Raw genomic sequence first — 24,638 nt, forward strand, 5'->3', positions numbered from 1 at the left:
TTACATGTTTGCACACAATGTGTTATTTGAGTGTTGATTATCCTATATCTAAACATGAATATCAGCTGAATATAGGCTCATAGTTTGGGCTCTGTTGTTAACCTTTAATATTATAGTAATAATTTGCAAGTAAGGGCTCCCTATATAGTTTACAGCATTATCTTTAAGAAACTTTTAGTTATACTTTAATTAATTTAAAGACAGACACAATTTGTTCAGTAAACCACTGTTTAATAAAAAAATAAATAAAAAGCAATTTTTTTAAAACTGCGAATTCCGAACTGTGACTTCAAAACCGAGGTACGTACCGAACCGTCAGTTTTGTGTACCGTTACACCCCTAGTGTGTGTGTATGTGTACTTTTAAGATAAAAACATCCCAAAAAGTAAGCCAATTCTGAGACCGCTTCCTATTGGTGACATCTGGTCAAACATTTTATTCGTTTTTTGTATTCATAATTTGAATATATTAAGCGCAAGAGACGTCTGTGGTCCTCATTTAAGTAAACGTGTGTGCGTGCGTGCGTGCGTGCGTGTGTGCGTGCGTGTGTGTGTGTGTGTGTGTGTGTGTGTGTGTGTGTGTGTAAGTTATATGACCTTCCTGGCTAAACGGTTATAATATCTTTCCAGTGGGGCTGACAGGTGCTCAGTTTTCCCACTGGCCACTAGACAACCACAACACACACACATAAGTTTTATGAAAACACATGTTTTATGGGGACTTTCCATTTTTATACTGTACAAACTGTATATTCTATCCTTCTATCCTACCATCACAGAAAACTGTCAGCATTTTTACATTTAAAAAAAAAAAAAAAAAACTTAGTATGATTTATAAACTGTTTTCCTCATGAGGCCCAAAAAATGTCCCCACAAGAACAAGGATTTCGGATATTGCCATCTTTGTGGGGGCATTTTGTCTCCATAATGTAGGGTTTACCTGGCCACACACACACACACACACACAATGCCAGCACCCCCTGCAGAGACACTGTCTGGAACTCCCATCAACCCACACAGTTCACATGGGGTCAGATGATAGGGTATTTTAATAAATGGAGCAATGTAACAAATATTTATAATTACTATAATGATATCCTTTCACAATAATCTTACCCAAAATGCAGTTCTGTAATTGTAATAAATCACATCAATATAATAGAATTTGATGAGTGATATTTAATATTCCTTATATGCTATTATAGGTTTCATTAATATTTTGAATTAGAATTTTTCAGTTTTCTTTTTAATTTGTTTAATTTTGTTGTTTAATTGTTGTTTATGTCTTTTCATTTTTATTAAAAACAATTTTTTTAAGTATTACTTTTTTCAGTTTTAATTTTAGTTTAATTTTAGGTTGTATTTATTTACAGTTATTCATTTTAGTGCTTCATCTTGAACTTATTTCAGTTGGCAAGACGACATTTCTAATTTTCATTTAATGTTTATATTTTATTTCTGCTTTATTAAAACAAGTATTTTTAATACTTTTAGTCAACAATAATAACCCTGATTTTGATCAAACCGAATCATGATTTCAGATGACATTCATTTAGTAAAGAATCCCTCTCAGTGCAAATATTTACTCATGACCTCTTAGTTCTCATCCAGATGACTTCCAGAGTGTTGAATTCTGGAACACGTGAATCGCCCTGCATGACATTTCTGAAGCTAACAGCGTGCGCTATTTACCACTTTCACAGTTGATGATTTTAGTGGCCATCTTAGAAAAAAATTCACGGTTTACATTCTGATGGAGACTGCACTTGTTGTCTAAGTGTGAGTATTTACTCTTGTGTGCCACGTGCAGGAGAGTGTGAAACCCTCTGATCAGTGTCCCGTGGAGAGATGCATGCTGGGAAACAGACGGAAGCTCTTTAGAACGTGTTCGAGTGCAGGCCGCTCGCAGAACTTCATCTGCCAGTGTCTTTCCCTTCTGAGTGTGTGTGTCGGTGTTCTCCCGATAGAATTTGATGCTTGGCTGTAAGTGGTCGAGGACGTTTTGAAAGATAGCCCCGCTGGGGAAACCGGGAACAGAGAGGCATAACTTTTATGAAATACACTTTTGTGGAGCTGTAACCTAAGCACTTTATATGGAAGGAATGTCTTGCTCTTTTGTCTCCATCTCTCTCTCCCTCCCTCTGGATCCCTCTCTTTCTCTCTCTCTCGGTCTCGGTCTCTCTCGCCTCCATTCGTGACTGAACAGCAGAAATGTGTTTTTCATTGTCTCTATGTGCTGTAGTCCTCCCATTTTCACATGTCTGCATACTTTTGACATGAAATCTCTGTTTCTTTCGGTCTCAAACACTCTCGCACACACACTCCTGCTCATATTGCAGAAAAGTCGATTGTGTAATTGAAAAGCCAGCTGTGACTCCATATATACTGTACGAAAAAATGGTTCACTCAGACTTTTGGACGCTGTTTTATTCAGTGTTGCAGCATTAAGAGTGGATTCAGAGATCATTTAAACAAAAATGTATTCGATTTTGTTCGTACCAAAGAAAGTTCAAATGTTTTTTTTCTGGTTTGTGTGCCAGTAAGTGGTGTAATCAAATATTGAATATTGGGGGACCAAATGAAAGAGTCAACATGAAATCCACATTTACTTATTGTGACCAATTCATTGGTGCATGTTATTTATAAAAAAAAAAAAAATAGAAAAGGAAGGTTCATCAAGACTGATCTGATAGTTATAAAGGTATATAGGCATTTTTAAGGGTTTTATACTTTATTTAATAAATTAACTTTTGTTCAATACATTCCACTTCCTGTAAATCCTATTCCACTTCCTGTGAAGCATGACCAATTCGCTTAAAATTTCAACTCATTAATGCTCCGAATGCTTATTTTTAAAGTTTAATAATTTGCTCATAATACTCTGAAACGACTTTATCTGTCACTTAGGCCACAAAAAACTGTTGGATATCCTAAAGGTGCTGTATGTGAGTTTTTGACTGTACTAAAGCATAAAAATACCATACTATGTTTGCAGATATTTAGGAAACATTCTTGTTTCTCTGAAAAACAGTGCCACTGCCAGTTATTTTACTATAAAATGTTTGTTCTGTGTCGGTTTTTGTTTTGATCTGTGCAATAAAGCACGTTGCCAATTTACCCAATAGTATTTCGACACAAGTTGCCATTGGGCAGAAAACACAGCGTATTGGTGCCATGAAAACACAGAGTATTGCTGCCATCAAACTGGGTTAGAGAAAGCAGATTCTATACACGACCTAAAAAGCCTCTGCATCCATCTAAAAATCTCCATTAATGGAAGCATTTTAAAACGCAGATAAATCAACTTACAGTTTTTAAGTCTCCTCGCCTTCCAATGTAAATTGCCCTCGTTCCTATTGTGCACCCTCACAGGCAACCTGAGGATGAGGGGGTGGGGCAAACAATATTTTGAATTTGGACTGCAGTACCCATTTCAACCACTAGCTGTCATTCTTACATACAGCACCTTTAACCAACTCATTTAACAAACTCATATTTGGTTTAGCTCCATTGTGGTATTTAACTTTCACTTTTTACAGTCCAATCACTTGAGTTTCACTTGAAAATATATTATATTGTCGAAGAAATAACATTGACTTTAAGATTTGGGCATTGAAAAACGCATATTTATCGACCTCTAAGCTGGATGTTGGGGGTCGTGTCCCTTTCAATTTACATGGTGGTTACAACCCTGAATGTAATATTCTCTTTCTTTTTGTAAAAAGTATACAAAAATTTGTCAAAGCACAATGGTACATCGTAATCGGGGATAAATAGTTGATTGGAGGATTATAACTGTCATAAATACAGATCACTGATATATAAATAACAAAATGAATACTGCGGATTGGAGGTGAGTCCTTAAATTAACTCTTACAAAAAACAAACAAGTATAAAACATGAAGTATATTTACAGACCAATATTACCCCCTAATGCAGACGGAGCCTGGTGAACAGTTCAGCCCAGTGCTAGTCCTGTTACAGACACACCTCCAAAGCCAGAGGCCAAAGATCTTTGAATAAAAACCTGCGATTGAGGCTTTGAAGTCGCCAGTCCAAGCAATCAGGAAAAGTCAGAAGGAACAGACGGCAATGAAGATATTGCAGTGGAGAAGAATGTTAGAAGAACAGTAAAAGAAAAATGTAGGAGATGGAGAAAAGCAGGAGATCCTGAAGTTGACCGTGTTGTCATCCGACTCCAACTTTTCGTTTTTTTATGTCGTCTTCTCTGAATTTCTGTTCAACAGACCAAAGGGCATCGGTGTACGAGTCTGGATAAACGCGTGTCCTTTAACTCCTCCTTTTCATGATTTTTAATGCTGTTGGTACCAATGACGACTATACTGTGCTATACATGTCAATCCTCATAAACATGAATGTGTGATTATAAATAAGTGCTGAAGTGAGTTATGAGTACATTCAAGCAATTTAGACTCATTCGGGTGTGATATGAGGGTGAGGTCCTGGGATGAGCCTCAATCTATTGGCCGGATCATCATACGGACTGATTTGAGCGAGTAGAACCCGCCTCCGTACTCCGCCCAGAAGATCCCATCTTGGAACTTGCTGCGATACACACCACCGGAGTACCACACGCCGTTCAGATTGGTTTGACCACACGCGTTGTACCACCAGCCGCCTTTGTGGAAATGAGCGCAGTTGCCTGGGATAGAAGAAGATGGAGAAAGAAAACTTTTTAGAAAAATGTCAGCAGAACCGATTCCATTTTTGAACCTCAGACAAGCCTTGTCATTTGAACTCAAGCACAGTTTCTTGGTGCGTCCCTGATAAAACGACCCAAGCATCATTGGCAATCAAATCTGTAGTGGGACATTATTAGCTTTGGAGCTGTCAAGGTCGTATGACATTCGGAATGATACTTAGAATGATGGCTTGACAAAGCCTTGTCTGAAAGTTAAGAAAAGGCATTTTCAGGGTTTTATATATCTTGCAGACAAATATTTATACTTTTTATATTTAATAAATTAACTTTTGTTCCATACACCAAAACTCTTCATTTGCCTGTTAGCATCTGACCTGTAAAGGCATCTTTATCCCGGTCGAGCGTTGTGAAGGGTTTTCCATTGTGGCTTGTGAGGGAGTCTCCGGCATTGCCCTGGTAGGTGCCCAGTCTCAACCTGAAGCCCTCACTTTCAGACTCCAGATGGAAACTGCTGTACTCTGCGTAGACCTTCTTCCCAACCCAGTCCTCCAGCTCCACCAGCAATTTGTAGTCCCCCTGTTTGGCTAGGTTATAGATGTTCTCCAAGCCCAGCCAGTGCTCTCCATCTATGTTCCCAAAGCCTTTCTGTGTGGGAGAAGGAGGGAGGAAATGAGAGAAACTGTAATAGAGACAGAGTATGTGACAGAGAAGTTTAATCTTTTCTCCAATGGAAATAGTTCATCTAAGTCTTCAGTGTGCTTAGTGGATTTATGCGTGTTTCCCCAACTGTGTGCAGTTATTCTACTTGTTTTCATTTCGTTTGTGTCATTGAGGAGGATTTGGGGTATATTTCTGTTCTAGGCCTTCAACTCTGGACTGACAATTCACTCATTTGGCAAGTGAATACACTCAACCCTGAATAAATCGGTGAAGTCACACTCCCAAGACAGATTTTGCAGGGAACTTGAGATCTACTTTATAAGGGCATAACTAGATTTTTCCACTGATTTCAGCGGTGTACAAGGGGAAAATGGTCATTTTCGGGCCATTGCTCTTGGAAAGGGAAGGAATTATGTGCTATGGGTCTACAAGCCTCCTATATATCACAGCTATAGTTCTTTGGTTTCCTCAACTAAAGATGAAATGTCTTTTCCTGTTCAGCACGAATGCTGTAGAAAACGTGTTGTGCAATACATGCTTAGATCATTAGTTATAAATAAAACATCTGTTACCATGCAGCAATATTATCAAACTTCTAGCTGATATTGATAAGCCATTAATTATTTTCATATAATGCTCAATAACATAAAACCCAGATGCTACAAATCTACATTACTTAAATTAAAAAGAAATAGATACAAATACAATTTAAGCTCACTAAAAACTACAAATGATTTTGCATATTACAAAAAATAATAATTGACAATGGTGAAGGATATTGTTCCGTTTGCCCTGAAAGTCTGTCAGAGTGTCTAGAGTAGATGCTTGCATGGTGGCCTGCTTTTGATGCAGAAATACTGGATATAGCTCATAGATTTTCTACAGCAATACTGATAGTAATGCAAATATGCAAAATAAGGTTCATATCTCTCACAGTGTTTGCCCCCAAAGAGATGTCATTTTGCTTAAAACTAAAGAAAATATTAGAGAGAAGTTGTACCTATATTTGGATGGTCTAATTCGAACAATAGTGTTGCTGGCAGGAAAAGTCTTGAGTAGATCACTGTTGGGCCTTACTGGGAATCTCATCACACATTCCATCTATCTCACAAATGCACTTACACATACACATACACACTCGCATGACAGGGATGTGGAGCAGTTATGTAAATGCAGACATCGGGGCTGTCTCCAGAGGTTGCCCTATTTCCCTGATTCTTATCAGATGTTTAGACTTACTAGAGTTGGATAAAGAGTCAGGAAAAAGAGGACTTTACTGCTTATTCATTTCTTAGTTTTTGCACATTCGCTTGTCGTTCTCAAGGTACTACACTTACCTTGTAGTTATCCCAGTTCCTGAAGAAGTTGACCGCGCCATCTTTCCTTCGCTGAAAAACGGTCCAGCCTCCGTTGTCTAATTTATGTTCACACCAGGCCTGAATCAGTCTATCGCTACCCTCTGCCTTCAACAGATACATCCCACTGGTGCTGTGCCCCGCCTGCCGCACCTGGAAACAGTCTCTGAACGGGCCTGAGGAAGACAGGGAGAAAAGTAAACTGGGTTTCGCATTTCAATATATAATATCTGGACCCAGTACAGTGACATTGACAATTTGTATTCCCAATGTGTTTTACTCATTCTGACTAGCACGTAAATTAGTTATTGTTCACTTGTACATTTTGTTGTAATAATGTTTGTGTTGTGTATACTGTATATACAGTATCTGATTAATATCGTGCAACTCAAGCATGTCATTTACTGACATTGACTAATTGGAATATATTTTAAACAATCATATTCTTTCTAGATATTGTAATCCCATTCATAATGATTTTCATCCATCTGGGGCCCGTTCTTCGTACCTCGCTAACTCAGTTAGCTCGATTTGATTGTTGACGATTTGGCATGATCTTGGATTGTTTGGTTCTTCGAAGCTCATCCTGGACTTGCTGTCATAGTAACAGGTCCGTAAGCTTAAACCTGCTCGGGAGAAGGCTTATTTCATGTAAACAGGATTAGATTGCATCTTGAGGTGATACTTAAAATCTGTCCCAGCCACTGCTACTTTATTACAAGAGTTAATTACTGAACCAGGGGCAATAATAATAATTTTAAATAATAATATAAAAATTATATTGTATATGTATATGAGAATGTATAATGTTGTGTATAATACTATAGACACAGCCACTTGATTGAGCGATTTATTTGTGATGGAATAATTACTTTATATAATTTTGTTTTTATTGGTTTACACACATGTTGTACAGTTAATCTGAGCCGTGCATTAAGTGATCAATATATTACGGGAGTGGCTTGATGCAGCGCAAGAGAGGATTATTTTATCTTGACCCATAAGAAACAGTCACGTTACAAATCTGCTTCAAATTAAATTAAAAATTAAATTACAACATTGAAATAAAAATTTAAAGGGTGTACAAATACTGTATAAAATCGTGAATATAAACAATTGGTAATCATGTTACCAATAAAAAAAACATTTATCATTTATCTATTATAACTTTTATGTTGGTTTGGTCGTTTGGCTGTTTCCTTATAAAGGTTCAGAAATTCGTGGGGGGTTTTTTTTGTGGAATTTGTCAAGTTTTTTGCCAGGTGGCTTTTTAATTATATGATGTCATTACGTTGCTGTCTTGACGCCAGCCAATCGCTGCATTGCTGATCGTGGTTTCGAGTATCGATGCATCTGCCCTCTTCAGGGAAAAAAAGAACGCTCAGTAATCTTAGATCATTTAATCCAGATATTTAAATCCAATCCGCAAATTCGTTTGAAGAACCAAATTAGCCAGAGATCAGTTTTCACGATTAAAAGATCTGGGATCTGTCAAATCATCTTAGATGTATTAAGCGAGGTACGAAGAACGGGCCCCTGATGAACAATAACAATATTGACAGCCAATCAAAATCCACCCAACTTTAAAGGGCTTGAGCATTTAAAGCAACAGACCATATAACTGCAGCACATGATTATAATAAACATTGTTATCATCTGTTGGTGTGGATGTTGTTATAATTATTGCTCCTGTCGAAATGGGCCTTAACACTGTAAAAGTTGCTGCCTGGTTCCAGTGTATGTGTTTTGGTGGCTTAGATCAGGATTCGGGCCTGCAATGTTTTGGACACTAATAGAACTTTTCCTGACTATAGAGAGACACTGTTGTCTTAAAGGATTAGTTCACTTCAAAACGAAAATGTCCTGATAATTTACTCACCCTCATGTCACCCAGGAGGTTCATGTCTTTCTTTCTTCAGTCAAAAAGAAATTCAGTTTTTTGAGGAAAACATTTCAGGATTTTTCAAGCACTTCAATGGCAACCAAAATGTTGAAGGTCCGAATCAATGCAGTTCCAAAGGGCTTCCGAGGCTCTGAATGGTCCCAGCTGAGGAATAGGGTCTTATCTAGCAAAACCATCAGTCATTTTCTACAAAGAAAAATGTATATACTTTTTAACCTAAATTGCTCATCTTGCGCTGCTCTGTGGTGTGCCGTGGGTTACGTAATCATGTCAGAAAGGTCACGCTATACGTAGGCAGAAGTACCGACCCAGTGTTTACAAAGCCTGGGGCCGGTACTTCTGCCTATGTATAGCGTGACCTTTCTGACATGATTGCGCAATCCGTGGCACATCGCAGGGCAGCGCAAGATGAGCAATTTAGGTTACAAAGTATATAAATGTTGTTATTTTTTTAAATGGCCGATGGTTTCGCTAGATAAGACCCTATTCCTCAGCTGGGATTGTGCAGAGCCTTTGAAGCCTTTCGAAGCCCTTTGAAACTGCATTGATTTGGACCTTCAACATGTTGGTTGCCATTGAGGTCCATTGTGTGAAGAAAAATCCTGGAAGGTTTTCCTCAAAAACTTTCTTTTCAACTGAAGAAAGAAAGACACAGACATCATGGATGAGATGGGGGTGAGTAAATTATCAGGAAATTTTAATTTTAAAGGGAACTAATCCTTTAACTTAAAGCTCTCCTTGCAGACTCCCGATCAGGGGCCGGTTGCATAAACTGCTTAGACTAGTCTTAAAAGTTAGTCGTCTATTTTTTTCTTCAAGACTGTTCTTAACTTTTTAAAGTCAGTTACATTTAAAGTTAGATTGGTCTAATTTGAATCAGAAAAGTTAGACTGCTTACCTCTTGACTAATTGCTAGTGTGTCAAATTAGTTCTTAAGACACAGTCTAAACATAATGGCTAAGTTTATGCAACTGGCCCCAGGTCTTCTGATCTCTGGACTCATCGTCTCTGCCCTGAGATCTCCCAGCACTCCAGATTTGGCTGAAAGATAAATACCCTTCTTTGTCCTGATGAAGTTACCATGCCCAGACACCAGCTCAGGCCTTGTGCGACTTTTCCGCTTATTTTTTCTTTTTCCTCTTTACTTGAGCTTAAGTTAAAATCATTATCAGTCATATAGGGGTGAGCCAGAGATGTAAAGCGAGAGAGGAAGAAAGAGAGATCCCCCTTTGCCAAAGACCCTTTTGAGCGATATGGTTGGTGTGTTGTATAATAGGAGTTTTCCTGTGTTGAGAGGGAGTCCTTCGATAGCTCTAGCTGTGCTGAAACAGCTGTGTTAACCAGCCAGGTCCCAGTGTGGCCGTGACCGCCTGTCCATGAATGACAGCCATTGAGCTAATACAGACAGGCATTGTGCCGGGTGGCTTCGAGCGGCAGGCATCGGCAGAGTTGGGGGAGTGGGAGTTTTCTCTGCTCAGGTCCAGGAGGACCCTCAAACAGAACTCCATCTGTCATCCAAAACTACTCTCTGAGCAGCTACTTTTTTGATACATCTTCATTGGGCAACAAATAAAAAGTACTGTACAACCCCAGAGGTTAGAAGAGTGTTTTGCTTTGGTCAGCTGTGGTTGTAATTCTCTGTGTTCTGGGGTGAAGTAGGCTATACTGAGCTGTCATTAGTGGTCAGTCGCAAGAAAATCGGGCCCTATCGAGTTGTCTTGGCTGCTTGAGAGGCCGTTTGTTTCAGGAACTTAGAGATTGTATCATTGTTTAAAGCTACACTGTGTAACTTTTTTAGTTTATTCTTAGCTAAAAACACTTAGTTCTTTCAAAAATATATGTGCTCATTAATGTATATTTACTTCTTTCAAGTAATAAAGTATTCTCGTAAGTTTATAATATGCTATTGAAAACACATACGGGTAAGGGGTTCGAATGCGGGTCGCCATGTTGCCCCTCCATCTTGAAAGTACATTAGCCAAAGAGGGACATACCCGTAAATTCAAGCTTCGCCTTTCGCGTTTTAACACTCGATGGCACCGTGTCGAATGTGAACGAGGTCGAACTGGAAGCCATATTAATCTTGGACTAAATCGGCCACCGTAGGAGTTAAAACGAAATCGAAATTGAGAGGAAGAGAAACTAATATTAACTGGGTGGTCATATACCTTTTAACCGCTAGATGGGGGAAAATATCACACAGTGTAGCTTTAAGTCTTGGGTTCAGTCTGAAGATCTGCTGGATAAGCAGTTGAGATTGTTTATTGTGAAATGTGGGTATATGAGAGAGACAGGGAATTGGAGAGAGCTACCTCCAATTGTTGTAATATTTATACACATACTCAAGACTTTATCACTAAAGGCTGTAGTCCAAAACTACCATCTCACACTTTCACATGCCTGCATATTTGGCCTGCCAGGTATGGGGTCTTACAAAGTATAAGTGCTTCTTTGGATAATTGTCCATTGTGTTGAAGAATGTCATGAGGTGACAGTCAAAATGATTTTTTTCCCTTAAGACATTGGCGTTTGTTGGCTATATATATATATATATATATATATATATATATATATATATATATATATATATCACTGGCCATTCGAAAACCAAGTGAGCTGCCCACCTAAATAAAGTTTTTAGGTGGCATATGTGTGCTCTCTGAGTGAAGGCTAAAAGACGCTCCCTTAACTTTACCTTGTTTTGGCTAAATTCTAAGGCCGCATTGCTGACAATCCCAAAGTACTTTCTCTGATGATCTCCAATATATTCAATTCAGTATTAATCACCTAAGGAGCACTTTTCACAAGGTACATGTTTGAATTTGATGAATTCCTTTTAAGTAATACACTTACACGCTTCATTTCCAATACACACACAGATCATTCCCCCTCTCTATTTCATATTTAGTCCTCTGTGTGTGCAGTAAAGTTGTGTTTTATGGTTTTGCCTTTTACTGACAGTTACATGGCTGTAAAACCTGACTAACAGGGATGTGGTCTTGAAAGTGGTAGCATGAATGTCGACCTTATACCGCTAAGAATATAAGAATAAACCCAGACAAACCTGCATTTCTGAGTGAATAAAATGAAATCCTTGCAAAATGTACATATATTTAAGATGCAAAGCTGTTTATGAGTTTAAAAGTGTTTATGCCATTAAGCTTAGCTTAAAGTGCTATAACAATGCAACAATGGTGTGTCTGAGTGTATTGCACAAAGTACTTATACATACTTTTGTACAAATATGCTTCTCACTGTCTTTAAGTAGTCATAAATAATGGCAGAAGTGGTCTACCACTAATGTGCTTGCTTACACTGACACCCATTTTTTTCTCATCTGTCTGATGTCTAATGCTTTCATTGTCTGATATAACAACAGCTTGCCCCATTTTTGTAGCGACTGTTTTCTTGGAACACATGGTCATGTAAATTGCTTTCAAGTTTAGATTTGTTAACAGAGGCTTGATCACTATCTTGCATGTGTGTGGAGGGGAGGGGGACGTTTTTGGAGTTTTGCTGGGTAAGTGCTTGAAGAAAACATATTTTAGCTTTTATGTTGCATGTTCTTGTCCCTATGTGTATCTTCACTGCTCACTGGACAGATACATTTTCATGTATTTATAGAGTAGACATACAGAAGCCCAGTCCAGCGTAGACTACCAATTCCTCCACTTCACTCTTCTCTGACCCTCTTTAATCTACAGTTTTTTTTCCAGGAGGCTTGTGTGAGTGCATGTTTTCACGTGTGCACTCAGGAATCCATGAGCTCATATTTTGTTTTCATGGGCTGCCAGAGAGGATTCTGCAGGAGCGGAATAGGATTCTGTGATTTGTCTCAGTAACTTTTGGCATTACAACAGTGCACTAGCTGTTCTTGGCTATGTGGTCATGCTTTAGGAGAATGGGATCTCAGTGCCACTCTCACTGGAAACACGTAGTTCTACCAGGATATATGCAACATCTTCAGTGGCACAACGGTCCAGTTTGTTATTTTAGGTTTCAGAAGGGTGCGGATGTGGGATCAGAACTAGACATAAACCGTCAAGGTACTTCTGGAGCATGTGCACTAACTGCTGGGTTTCCATCTCAACATTATTGTAACATAGGGAGATACCACATAGTAAGCCTAGTATTGTAACTCCCCTATATAACTGTTAATTCATAGAAGCTGACAACATCAAATTTGTCTTGTTTTTTGGACTGGTAAGATTGTGGAAAAACTAACTAGGAAACAAGTGGCTTGACTTCTCAAGATTCTATCAGAATTTTTCTCATATTTTAAGGGATTTTGTCTCTCTGTCCCTGGTCACTTACCATCTGAAGTAAGGGTGCCCTGTGGGGGTGGTGGGATTCCCAGAGGGTCAGGAGTTGGGGCGTCCATTCGTGATCCTCTAGGAAATGCTCGGTTGTTGTTGTCTCTCTGAATCTCATTGGTGAAGCGGTTGTTGTTGGCCGGAATGCTCTCCGGCACCACCTGCACCAGCGGCGGCACTGCTGGCAGATCTTGACGTCCATATCCACGGAGACAGCGCTCCTCCAAGGCGGAGATAAGCACAGATTGGTTGTTGACTGTGGCAGCAAGGCCTGCAAAACGCAGCTCCAGCTCTTTGTAACGGGAGGCCAGTCGGATCATCTCCGTGGTGACATTCAATATGCGGTTCTCCAGCTGCGCCAGTTCCAGCGAGTTGTCCCTCTTGCGGATGATTTCATGAAGCAGCTGCATGTAGAGCTGTGTCACCCTGGAATTCATGTTACGAGACTCTTTGCGCAGGAGCTTCATCTCATTTACCAAGTTCCCATCCACGTCCGCCACTAGTTGAAGCATTTCAATCTCCCTTCGCTGCTTGGAAAGGACCTCCCGCACATTAGAAATGTCCATACGTGTCACCCGGTCTTTGTCTGGCTCAGGTCCGGTAGCTGAGGCGCAGATCGGACCTGTGATCCTCTGCTGGGGGATCAGGAAAGTGTAGGAGCATTTTTTGGAGTCATCAGCAGGTGCTCTGCGTTTTCGAGATTGCATGAGTTGATTTCCTGAGTGGCACTTGCGGAGCAAGCAGATGGAGAGGCAAAGCATGATGCCCATGCACCATGTTACGCATCTCATGGTTGCTTCTGTTATCACCTCACCTTCTTTTTGTTAGCTTTTTTCTTCTGTTTGCTCTACTCTTCCTCAACCTCCAGACAGTGGTACACCCAATGGTTCACCTGTAAAGAGAAAGAAAATCAGTCAATCAATTTACCTTTAAAACTTTTGTTTTCTTTTTTGTTAGTAAGATTTTGCATTAACTTTTACTGTTCTAGACACATCCTTGCAGGTGATTTAGCTGTTTACTAAGCTAAAGGGGCTTTGATAAAGAATCTACATTGCTGACGATTACAGACGAGGAGTGAGAAATAGTGAAAGGAGGATGAAGAATAGGCTTTTTTTGCCAAGCATGTACTGGTGCGGACCCCACAGCTGAAAGTGGAGGACCAAAAGGCCAGAGTGGTTTTTACTTGTTTCTTTCAATGTTTTAATGGAATGCTGCCATAAAAAGTATGTGTATTAGCAGTTCAACATGGTGTACAACCTTTACCCCTTCTGTTCTCGCAGGCACTCTGGTGTCTCGTCTCAGACACTTAAATCAAACACACATTGTATGCTTCACATCCTCCACTAACACATGCCCATGTCCAGATGTTTTACATCCTTTGCTAACAGATCATCACTCCTCTGATGTCATCACCATGGCATTTTATACACACAACCCATCTTCAGTGTGGACTATAACCATCCTCCCACCCTTGTAGCTCCTGCTAACTCACTATCCCCTTCTCTCCAGAGTTCAGTGGATCAAATTCCTAGGTGCTCTTACATCCTGCTGTGTATCCCATTCTACAGAGTTCAGTATTTAACAATCTCCCACTCTGAGTATCCCAGCATGTCTTCAGTTTTTGGCATAGCAGCACTCTCCGGGAGCTGCGTTAGGCTCCTCTAATCCCAGTATCACCTTTCTCTTCATGCTGAGCTCTGCTTTTCATCAACACCTAGATGTGCTCGCTCTGGGTTCCCCTCCCTGTTTATACAGACACACATTTTTCAGTCAGCAATTCTGCCATCTGTGCTGTTGAGAGACCAAAGATGTGTCTGCAGATCCAGTACAGTTCCATATACAAGGTGAAACTGTCTCTCCAACGTCAGCTCCAATGGAATGCTGTATTGTCTCTATAAGAATGTTTTGCTGACATTTTAATTTGAAAGAGAGTTAGATACGAGTGTTACTATGACCAAAAAGCACAACATTTGAAATTGGAACATTTTGAGAGAAGAGTCTGTGAATCATGTTTTTGTTTTTTGGTCCGAATAAATCAGATAAAAATGCTAAAATCAGACTTTTCAATGTTAATCTGGGCCTTATATAATGTTGGCTGCTTTCCCTAAAACTAAACCAGGTCAGTGACCTCTATATATTTTATTCTGCTCTCCTCCTCAGTTCCTTTATATTATAACTTTGTATTCACTGTAACTTTATATTATTTAGCTTGAAGGCTCTACTGTCTGATTCTAACTGGAAGTACTCAGTAATCTAAAGTTAACCTATATGCTTAGGGGTGGGTTTCAAAAGTAAAATGAAAGCCTCAGTCAAACGCAGCCTAATCGGCTCTGAACTAATCATACACGGTGGAGCAATTTGACACGGCAGGCTACAGATTTTAAGCATGCTGTGTGGAGTGAAGAGATTAGAAAGTGAGAATAGTGTAAGACAAGGTTTTAAGGAAAAGTCTGGGCTATAGGGAAGAAATTGGGTCACATACATAATCGTCCTTCTGGCTGGTCTGCCAAACAAGACACCTGGCCTTGAACCTGACTTCATGGGAAAAGAGGATCTTGTGCAGTCCAGAAACCTGCTGATCTGTCTCCATTTGTGTCGGTCTCCATTTTCATCACTTTCTCTCGCTCTCTACTTCAGGGACCTGACTTACTCAACCTAATTATCTCTAACTATCAACGGACACTAAGTCAAATGGATTCTCTCCTGTCATTTTTCACAATCACACAGGAAAAACAATTCAAAATATTTTGGCTTGGGCGTAGTAATGGGCAGCTAACATATCCAGAACAGATGTGAGAATGTCGGCCCACGCCAAAACAGAACGATTCAGGACGTAGTGGTTCAGAATGCTAAGCTGAGGGATTGAGAGGAAAACTCTTGCCTTCTAATTTGCTTATATTTCTCTCCCTCCCTTCAGTCATTAAATGGAGGGCTGCATTTGTCTCCATTATGTAGTCTTTCAACCTTTCACCGTCACTAATAAATAGTAATAGACAACTAAGGTATGTGTTTGCTCAATGGCTACACACAAGATGTGAAAATGCTTTACAGTGAAGTGTACAAATATACCACTTTATCTATCTTGCAACTCATGAATAACAAAATCTGCTTTTGTTTCATTAAAATTTTCAAAATTTCATTTAACAGATATCCGCTCCTGTAGCTGAGCTAGTGGAGTGTTACGCTACCAATGCCAAGGTCATGGGTTCGATTCCCAGGGAACAAACAATCTGTGTGTATTTTGAAGTGTATATTTGACTATCACTTTGGATAATATTCTGCCAAATGATTAACATTTTTGTCTGTTGTTATAACAATTTTCATTTTTATTGGTTTGCTCTTCTGAGCACTCAAAATTTTGGCACTGTAGACTAACAATCGCGTTAGAGCTGTCAGTAGCTAACCAGTCAATTTGCAAGCTTAGGTTAATGCAGTTAGTTTTTGTCAACATTGGTCTTGATTTGTCTATGAATTAGTACCACTACTGCACTATGGTGATCCCAATGGCTCCCTATCCGTTCCCCACCCATCTGAGTAATACAGCTCCACACTCTATACAATCTACTCACTGTTCCCATGATTCATTTCATCATCCTCTTTTAGCTTTGATGTGATGTATGGACAGCTGTGACCCTCCACTGTTCCAGCCAATTGGCTCTTCATGTGTTGTTAATAGCAATAATTCATAGAGCTTCCAGAACGGCTTCCAGACTGTTCTGATACCCTTGGGTACCTCGGATGTTTTTACGAAGTCAGTATCACTGTTATGATGTCACCGGCCAGTGTAGCACATGAACATTTAATCCGTGTTCTTGTTTTCATTGGATTTGACTCTGCTAACATCAGTCATGCTGGCTGTCAAAGACTAAATCCCAGCGGTTCCACTGCATTGGGCAGAATTAGAGGTTGTTCACCAAAACAATTTAAAGATTTGAGGCGCAGTACTGATCAATGGAAAGGGCCATGGATCTTGACATGCCATCTTAAAAACAAGACGCACTGAAACAGCAAAATTTGCCACTACAGTCAAATACGTCAGCCCATTTTTGCACAGTTAAAATGCAAAATCAAAACAAGTTCTTTAATCCAACTATGTTGGTTGTATTTCTTTGGAAATATGTACTAGATGGATGTCTTTGACATTGCAATGTGTCTTACAACTTTATCCGCTATCTTCTAAGACGGCATGTCAACTTTTAAAAGTATCTAAATACCACTGCAATCTGTTCTGTATTATGCTTTCTGGTCCCAATAACACATACTGTGTGAACAACCCTATAGAATATCATTATGGAAACTGCTGTACAAACAAAACTCCGTTAAACAGGGTCCCTGGGTTCATTTTACAGTTCATCACAGAAATCAGCTTTTCTTCAGTCCTGTTTTTGTCTGTTATCCATCTTAAAAAAAATACCCAGAAGAAGGGTATTTGCCTGGACACATTTGTTTTAGTAATAAAGTCTCACTTATTCCATATTTTTACAGAGTGCTGCCAAAATCCTTTATTCCTCAAGAGTATTTTTTTGTGAAGCTCAGCTTAGAGAGAGGGATAGCTACTGAGTTGTGTTTATACTTGCGTCTTGGAAGGCAGCTTTGCCAATTCTCTCTCACACTCTCTTTTTACTGCTCCGTCTTTATTTATACTTGATCACCATCTCTTCTGTACTCAATGTCTTTTACAATGAGTGTCATTTGTAGTTCCAGCATGTAGAGCTGAAGAGTCTAGCATGGCACCTTCTTGTCTGGCCTTGTTAACAACACTCCATAGGGTTGATGCTGACATCAGCATCTGCTCTGTTGCGTTTATGGCTTTGGCTTTATAAGAACTTTATGAATACGTATGTAGACAATGAAAAAGCTCTTTCAATAGCCAAACTATTCCTGGTCGAATCATCTAATAATCCAGTCAGTTACTTGGATAATTTCACAATGGCAAATGCTGCTTTCTGGCTAGCCTGCTTGTGTGTGATGTGCTTTGGTGGGCCACCAGGAGCTGTTTTTCCTTGGCTGTGCTGGGGTTGGATCTGGGCTCCAGTCGTTAGCTCATTGCCTTTCTCTTCACTTAGCGCCCAGCTCCTCCTTTCAGCCTGTGGTGTCTGGCATGACATTATTGTGACTTCCTCTGAAGTGAGTAAAAGAGCTCTTGTTTTTGTGGGATTTGTGCCCAAGTGTCTTTGATTTCTGGTCAGCTTTTTCAAGTCAAATTTTGATTGGGCAGTTGAGAGCCGTTTAAACGGTTAACTAGAAAACAGCGGGTAATATAAGGTGTTTTGTTAAGGGTGTTTGTGCTCTTGTTGAGAAAGCTTTGATATGGGACCATAAAGTCCCGTATTTGTCTTGCAAAGTTTATTAGTCAGAGAGCTGAGTGTCAGTTTGAGCAGTTTTACGAGAGAAAAGGTTATTGCTGGAAAGTTTAGACAAGGATATGAAGCATCTTAAAACGCTTGGAAATCGACAAGGCGGTGAAGAAAAATGTAGAGAAATGCTTGTAAAGATTTTTATTTTATTTGTAAAGCAAATAAATCCCAAGAGAAACGTAATGATTTTTAAATGCAGCATGTTGTAACTGATGTTACCTAAATGTTCTTCATGTTCTAGGGTTAGTTGCTGTTTACATCCTAATGAATGTAGCTGTTTGTACAAGATAGCCAATTTTAAGTTTATATGATTTAGTCTCTGAACTGTGAAAGAAATAAGATCTGAGCTAGTCAACCCAACAACTAGCGCCATAAAATTTTAAGAGACGAGTCTGTGGTTCCATGAATCAACAAGATGTTACATTTAAACATTGCAATTACTTTGGCAGTATAGTGGTCCACAACAATCCCAAAAAGCTCTTACCAACCGTTTGTGTGATGTTGTAAAGACTCTTAAAAGCTAATCTCAGAAGCCAGACAACTCTGATCCTACCTAGCTCATCCCATCAGAAATTGCTATAGTTTTACAACATACATTTACACACAAACGCATCAATTATTTGATCTGAGACAATAGGGGAGGTAGTTGAAAAATATATTTAAGAATTCCACATCTGGCTCTCAGACTTTCCCAAGATGACGGCAGCCAGTCCAGTAAACACATAGACGCACTTCAAAAAATATTCCATAATGAGAACGCAAGGAAGAAAAAAAGAAAGAAAAGAGAAGAAAGAGGGACAACTTGAGAGATGGGCAGGAGGGAACGACAGAGGGACAAATGAGGGACCGTACTGAATTTGTTAGGATTCAGGAGGCAACACTGCTGGAATCAGAAGCTTTGAGAGTAAACCGAAGAGAATTCTCGTTCTGCTGTGGTTCGTGAAATTCATAATATTGGAACAACATGAGAGAAAGATGACTACACAAACAGCAGCTTTCTGTTATAATCTGAAGTCTGTACAATAAATGCATCACACACGGTCCATGTTTTTTAGCATGGTCGTAATTTGTTGCATGGCTCGACATTCTAAACGGGCTGAGGATCAGAAAACCAGGAAATGTTAACATATGATACACTCTTGTTCTATCAGGAGGAGATGCTGACAAAATTAGCAGGATTGGAAGAGAGAGTAAGGGCAAGGAAGGAGGAAAAAGAGGTCATAGGAGATTGGAAAACATGCCCCAAGTTGCATTTTGTAACTCCATCCCATGGAGTGCAAAAGGAAATGAGTGTTGGCAGAATAGAGACCAACAGGGCATGATGTAATGAATTTATGAAGTGAGATCTGGGCATGTGGGAACTTTAATTGAGTTTGGACCTCACAGCTAAAAAAAAGAGAGCGAGGAAAAGAAGCAGTCCTTTCCTAGAGAATGCAGCTTTTCACTGAACGTGGTTTGGAAGGCTCAGACCTTGGTCCTGATCGCCACCCACAAGCCCTTTTTAAAGCCTCTCAGAAGCTTCATTTCACTCGAAACTTGCTTCTAGTGTGGGACATGCGAGTCATGAGAAACAGAGCAGAACTTTTCTCCAGTTTACTTGTACAAAGCTAAATCAGGCTTAAGGGATGAGCACACTGACAGATAAGAGTCAATGACAGAGAAGAATATTGACATTTGGTTAAATGTACTCCGTGTATCAGCTTTCATATGGTTTTGAAAATGTTTCAGGCCATTTTACACAAAAGTTGACATTCAGTGACTGAATTGTGTTGTAACCAGCAAGTAAAAAGTAATAGCATATTTCCCCTAAACCATGAATACATTCGGGAGTACCAATAATCATTTCAGTGTAATTTTTAGGGTTGTGTTTTTTATAAATATTAATTATTCATTTATAAATATCATTGTTTTTGAAAAGTTGCACCACATGACATATAACAACATAATATTTTAAGAAATATGCATGTTGGTTGCACCACATGACTTTTATCAAAATAATTATTATTGAATACTCATCATAGAATTCTGTTATTTATTGCATTGTTATTGTATTTTTTAATTAATTGATAAGACAAAGTAGCATCATCTCATTGACCCTTAGTTGGACACAGCAGTCAAGTTTCCTGCCAAGCTTTATGGGATTTTGCATTCACTTTATTCCCAAATCTTTAAATGGCTCTCTTGTTCAGCTTGGAATTTTTATTTGTCCTCTGTTTTAGTAAGGTGAACAAGATTGCAGCAGTTGCAGATGAAAGTGTGGGCCATCCCAGGCTTAGATTTCAAGAGAACGTCATTTTTGGAAATATTGTCCCAGACAGAGTAGATTGTGGCTGCTAAAATGACAGACAACTGAGGAAGAAGGAAGTTGAAATCCTGAAACAGTGTGTGTATATATGCAAAAGGCCAAAGTTATCTCCACATGTTTCTAATTACCTTAGTGCTGCAGATGAGAACAAGCAATGCTTGTGTTTTTCTGTTTTAACCTGTTGGAAGGAAGATGATAAACAGAGCACACTCATGTTGCCTCTTATATGTTACGTGCAAGGCTGTATTGAAATGCATCTTGCTACTTTTTCCTCACCTCATCATTTTTTTTTTCTAGATCACATTCAAACCTTACTTTTATATATATTTTTAGGTGTGCTGTCTATTATTGGATGCTTTTTAAGAACTTCTAAGATTTAATTTTTAAAACTTTTTCAATTGACATTGCTGGAATGTTTGCACGTTCTAATATTTCCTTCATGAAATGTAAATCTAGAATCAGTTCTGCTGCCTGCAGTTCTCTGACAAAATATGATGCTGCTTCAAAATTCATTTATTGTTTTTAGATGAATGAGTAATTAAAATAAATGTCTAACAGCCGCAATATGTATCTGTATGCGTTTATATAAGCTCATGGCACGCGAGCATCACAGATGCGATTCATCACCAGTACCCACAGGAATTGACCATTTAAATCTGAACAATGGCAGGCCTTATTTACTCAGCATCACATTCTACTGTCACCCCTTCAACTCAATTCAGTTTTCCCATTTCAGCGTCTCTCTGCAATTTTACGAAACAGTGGGTAATAATGTCATGAGTGTCTTTGAGTGTGAAAAACAGAAAATTTGAGACGTTTCACATGTGCTACAGGTGAACCATGTGCCAACACTTCAGCACGGAATGTTCTCTGAAGAATAATGACAAGGAACTTCGTCCAAGAGCGGCTTCTTTTTCTGTGAGCGGATTTTAGTTAGCTTTATGACTCTCTGAGGAAGCATACATTTTCTAACCTTTCACATTTCAGCCGTTTGGTTTGGTTCCACTATTCCGGTTATCTGCATAATGTGCTCACACAGGACATGTTCGTGCATCATGTCTCGCTGTTTTTATTGTACCGTGTGTTACATGGCACACATAAAGTAAAAAAAAATGTTAAACATGATAAGACCACTGCATTCCATTTCCTCTTTGAATGCCCGCTTCATCTTTATGTACAACATTTGGTTTTGTTCAAGGTCGCCTACTGGTGCTGTGTGGCTGACAGCAGCAGGACATTATGGGTAATGGTGCTACAGCACACACTAGGTTTGTGATTAGCCTGCAGAATGGCCACTGTCAAAACCAGAGACGTGTGTGTGCAATGTGAGAACATAGTCGTTTCTACATGAGGAAATGGTTAGTGTAAAACGACCTTCTGTCTTGGTAGGTTTGTTTACCTTAACTAATTTTTTTTATGAATAGAGTCCCTTATCCCCTACAGAACAGTACATAGACGCTCAGTAGACCATATTTCCAAGAGCTTCAGCCAGAGGAACCGTGAGGAGCACCAGGCAACCAAGAATCAAACATCTACAACTTGCTACAATAGAATCTACAAACCACTGTCCTCAAAATAAGACAGAATCCACTAAATACAGCCTTCGCCGTACAGGAAAAGCCACAAGACACAAGCCACAGAGAAGCCGACAGTGTTTTAGATAGCACAGTTGAAATCTCTGTGAGAGTATCGGTCTCAGAACGTGCTGAGAGAGCAGCTCTTAACCAAGCAAACAAGCACACCCATCCAGATGCATTTGCCCCCTTCTGCATGACCTCGAAGTGGACCAGAAAACACCCAGAGTCAAACCCATCTCTTTTTCTGAAAAACAAACAAACAGAATAAATTCTGGGTAATTCCCTGCCTTTGATGTTTGTCCTACTTCCCTGCTCTTGATTATGAAGAAAGTCAAAAGTAATCCAATGCAAACTCTCGGAACGACCCTATGACCGGATCGCTTGGCCAACCCGTACCCTGGCTGAGTGCACAGGTCAGTAAATTGAGGAATTTGTTCAGAAAAACAAAAACATCACAGTGAATTACAGGTAGAGGCAGATTCCTAACAAAGACGATGGTAAACTTCCAGATGCTGACAGACTGAGGGATGAAAAATGAAATATCAGAGAAAACATATGAAGAAGAAAAAACAAGTGAGTGAAGAGCTTTTACCCAGGTGTCTTCTGACCTTTATTGCCGTCTGTTTTCTGCTGAGATCCTTGCGGTTCACCGGTCCTTGGTGTCTTCCGTGATTCCTTATTCTCCCAGTGGCTCTCTGAAAGTCCTTAAAGCTCCACACATCTCTTGTATCCCAGGAAATTAAGGCCTCCCCCTCAAAGCTCCCCAATGTCCAGGACCCTGCTCAGCCCAGTAGCGAGCTCCTGTCCAAGGGTTCACGGGGTCTGGGGAAGTGGCACGGCTCTGGAACTCTTCAGCTACTTTTTGGAAACTGAGGAACTCTCGGACAGCAACTCCAGTTTTTCACTACGGATGAGGGAGGGGAGGGGTAGATGCAGGGGATTGGGGCGTTTTTTTTTTTTTCTTCCTTTTCTCCTTCTCCTTTTTGGAGGGAAGAGCCTAACCCCTCCTCTGATGTAACGGGTGCTGAAATAGAGACAGAATAACTCGACCCCTTCTAAAATTTCACCTCCCATCAAATCTCTCATTCTTCAGGGAAGGAGGAGGAAGGGACAGCAAGCAGTGGACAGGGATCTCTCTGAACTCAGGGAGAATAGGCTTGTGGTCTTTGTGGAGACTGAGAGGACTGCTTTCACTTACAGCCCAGCAGCACAAGACTCCACCGTTCCTTCCTGTGGTCTGCACTTAGTTTTGCTAAACGCACATGCTTTCAGCAGTCCTGAGAGGATGGCACAAGTTGAATAGATAATGATCTTCCCACGCGTGTCTCGCAGATGTTTGTTTGAAATGGAAGGAGGAAACTAAGGATCATTTGGACAGTGTGGAGCATGTGTTTCAACAATCGGCCCAGTGACACCAGAATGTCCTTCCCTTGCTTTCTTGTATAAATGTTATAGCAGTAGTGCTGTTTGCTTGCAGTCACGAATAATTGTGTGTTTGGCTCTCGTCTGATCTTCAGAAAGATCCTTATAGGGATAGTTCTCAAAAATGAAAATTCATGATTTGCTCACCAACTTGTATGACTGACGGACTTCTGTGGAACCTAAAGGAAGACATTTTTGAAGAATGTGTTGTTTTTTTGTCCATACAGTGAATGTCAATGAGGTCATGTGCTTGTTTGAGTTTGACCCCCATTGACTTTAATTGTATAGACAAAAACAATTGAAACATTCAAAATCTTTTTGAAAGAATGTCATAGAAGTTTGGAACAACATGAGGTAAGTGTGAGTAAATTGCACAATTTTCATGTTTGGGTGAACTATCCCTTTTAAGGACCTTGCGTTGTTTTTTGCGACCTTGCGTTAGTTTTCCATAGCTAAAGGAATAGACGTCTAAGGGTGAACAACTGCACTGGAACAAAAGTGAAAATAGAAATGCATTGAACGTGTAACCACAAAGATGTAAACATATTATATGTGTTTACATGTGATTAGTGTGATAAAATCGCTTGCTAACCTAGTCTGTGTAACATTATACAGTCTTTCAACTCCTGTCTGGACCGTGTAATGCAATTTTCCTCTCGCAAGAATTATGTCAGTGACATATTAAACAGAAGTTTGTCCTTGAACAGTAGTCTTACTGAAAATTATCATTTTATAATTTTTACTGGTCAAATACACATTTAAGTACAGAATAATTATGGAATATAATTTAAGGTCTGTAAGGTCCTTTAGCTACATATAAGCTACACATTTATACTTTCTATGCTCCTGGAACCCCAAAGATTTCCATTGTAATTGCATTAATTTAAACAAATTTAAATGTATTTTTATTTGTTGTAACGAACTGAGGGACACGTCTATGTCCTGTGGTTATTAACAGCATGTTCTAGAGCGAGTAATTGGTTATTCTCTTTGTGAACAATTTCGTACTGAAAGAAATGTTTCCCCATCAACTGTGTAAATGTTTTTCTTATTTTGATCTTATAGGTTTTCCTCCCAGGTTGTT

General features: G+C 39.5%; 2 protein-coding genes across 6 annotated transcripts in view; one reads left to right on the forward strand and one right to left on the reverse strand.

The window, feature by feature from the left end:
* The window catches only part of ralgps2 (Ral GEF with PH domain and SH3 binding motif 2), a 160,034-nt gene that overhangs the window by 99,651 nt on the left and 35,745 nt on the right, over positions 1-24,638 (forward strand). The window lies entirely within an intron of this gene.
* angptl1a (angiopoietin-like 1a) lies at positions 2,409-23,008 on the reverse strand. 4 transcript variants are annotated; one of them, XM_079831198.1, is made up of 5 exons: positions 22,725-23,008; positions 12,895-13,785; positions 6,660-6,853; positions 5,037-5,307; positions 2,409-4,662 (listed from the first exon to the last, which is right to left on the reverse strand). In XM_079831198.1, the coding sequence occupies exons 2-5, from the start codon at positions 13,682-13,684 to the stop codon at positions 4,475-4,477; spliced, it is 1,443 nt and encodes a 480-aa protein (XP_079687324.1). In that variant the 5' UTR covers positions 13,685-13,785; positions 22,725-23,008; the 3' UTR covers positions 2,409-4,474. The 4 variants fall into 4 exon arrangements, with proteins under 4 accessions (XP_079687324.1, XP_079687325.1, XP_079687327.1 ...); XM_079831199.1 differs by having other exon boundaries at positions 22,741-23,003; XM_079831201.1 differs by having other exon boundaries at positions 2,717-4,907; positions 22,741-23,003.

The sequence above is a fragment of the Gobio gobio genome (genome assembly GCF_949357685.1).
Source record: "Gobio gobio genome assembly, chromosome: 12".
NCBI lineage: Eukaryota > Metazoa > Chordata > Actinopteri > Cypriniformes > Gobionidae > Gobio > Gobio gobio.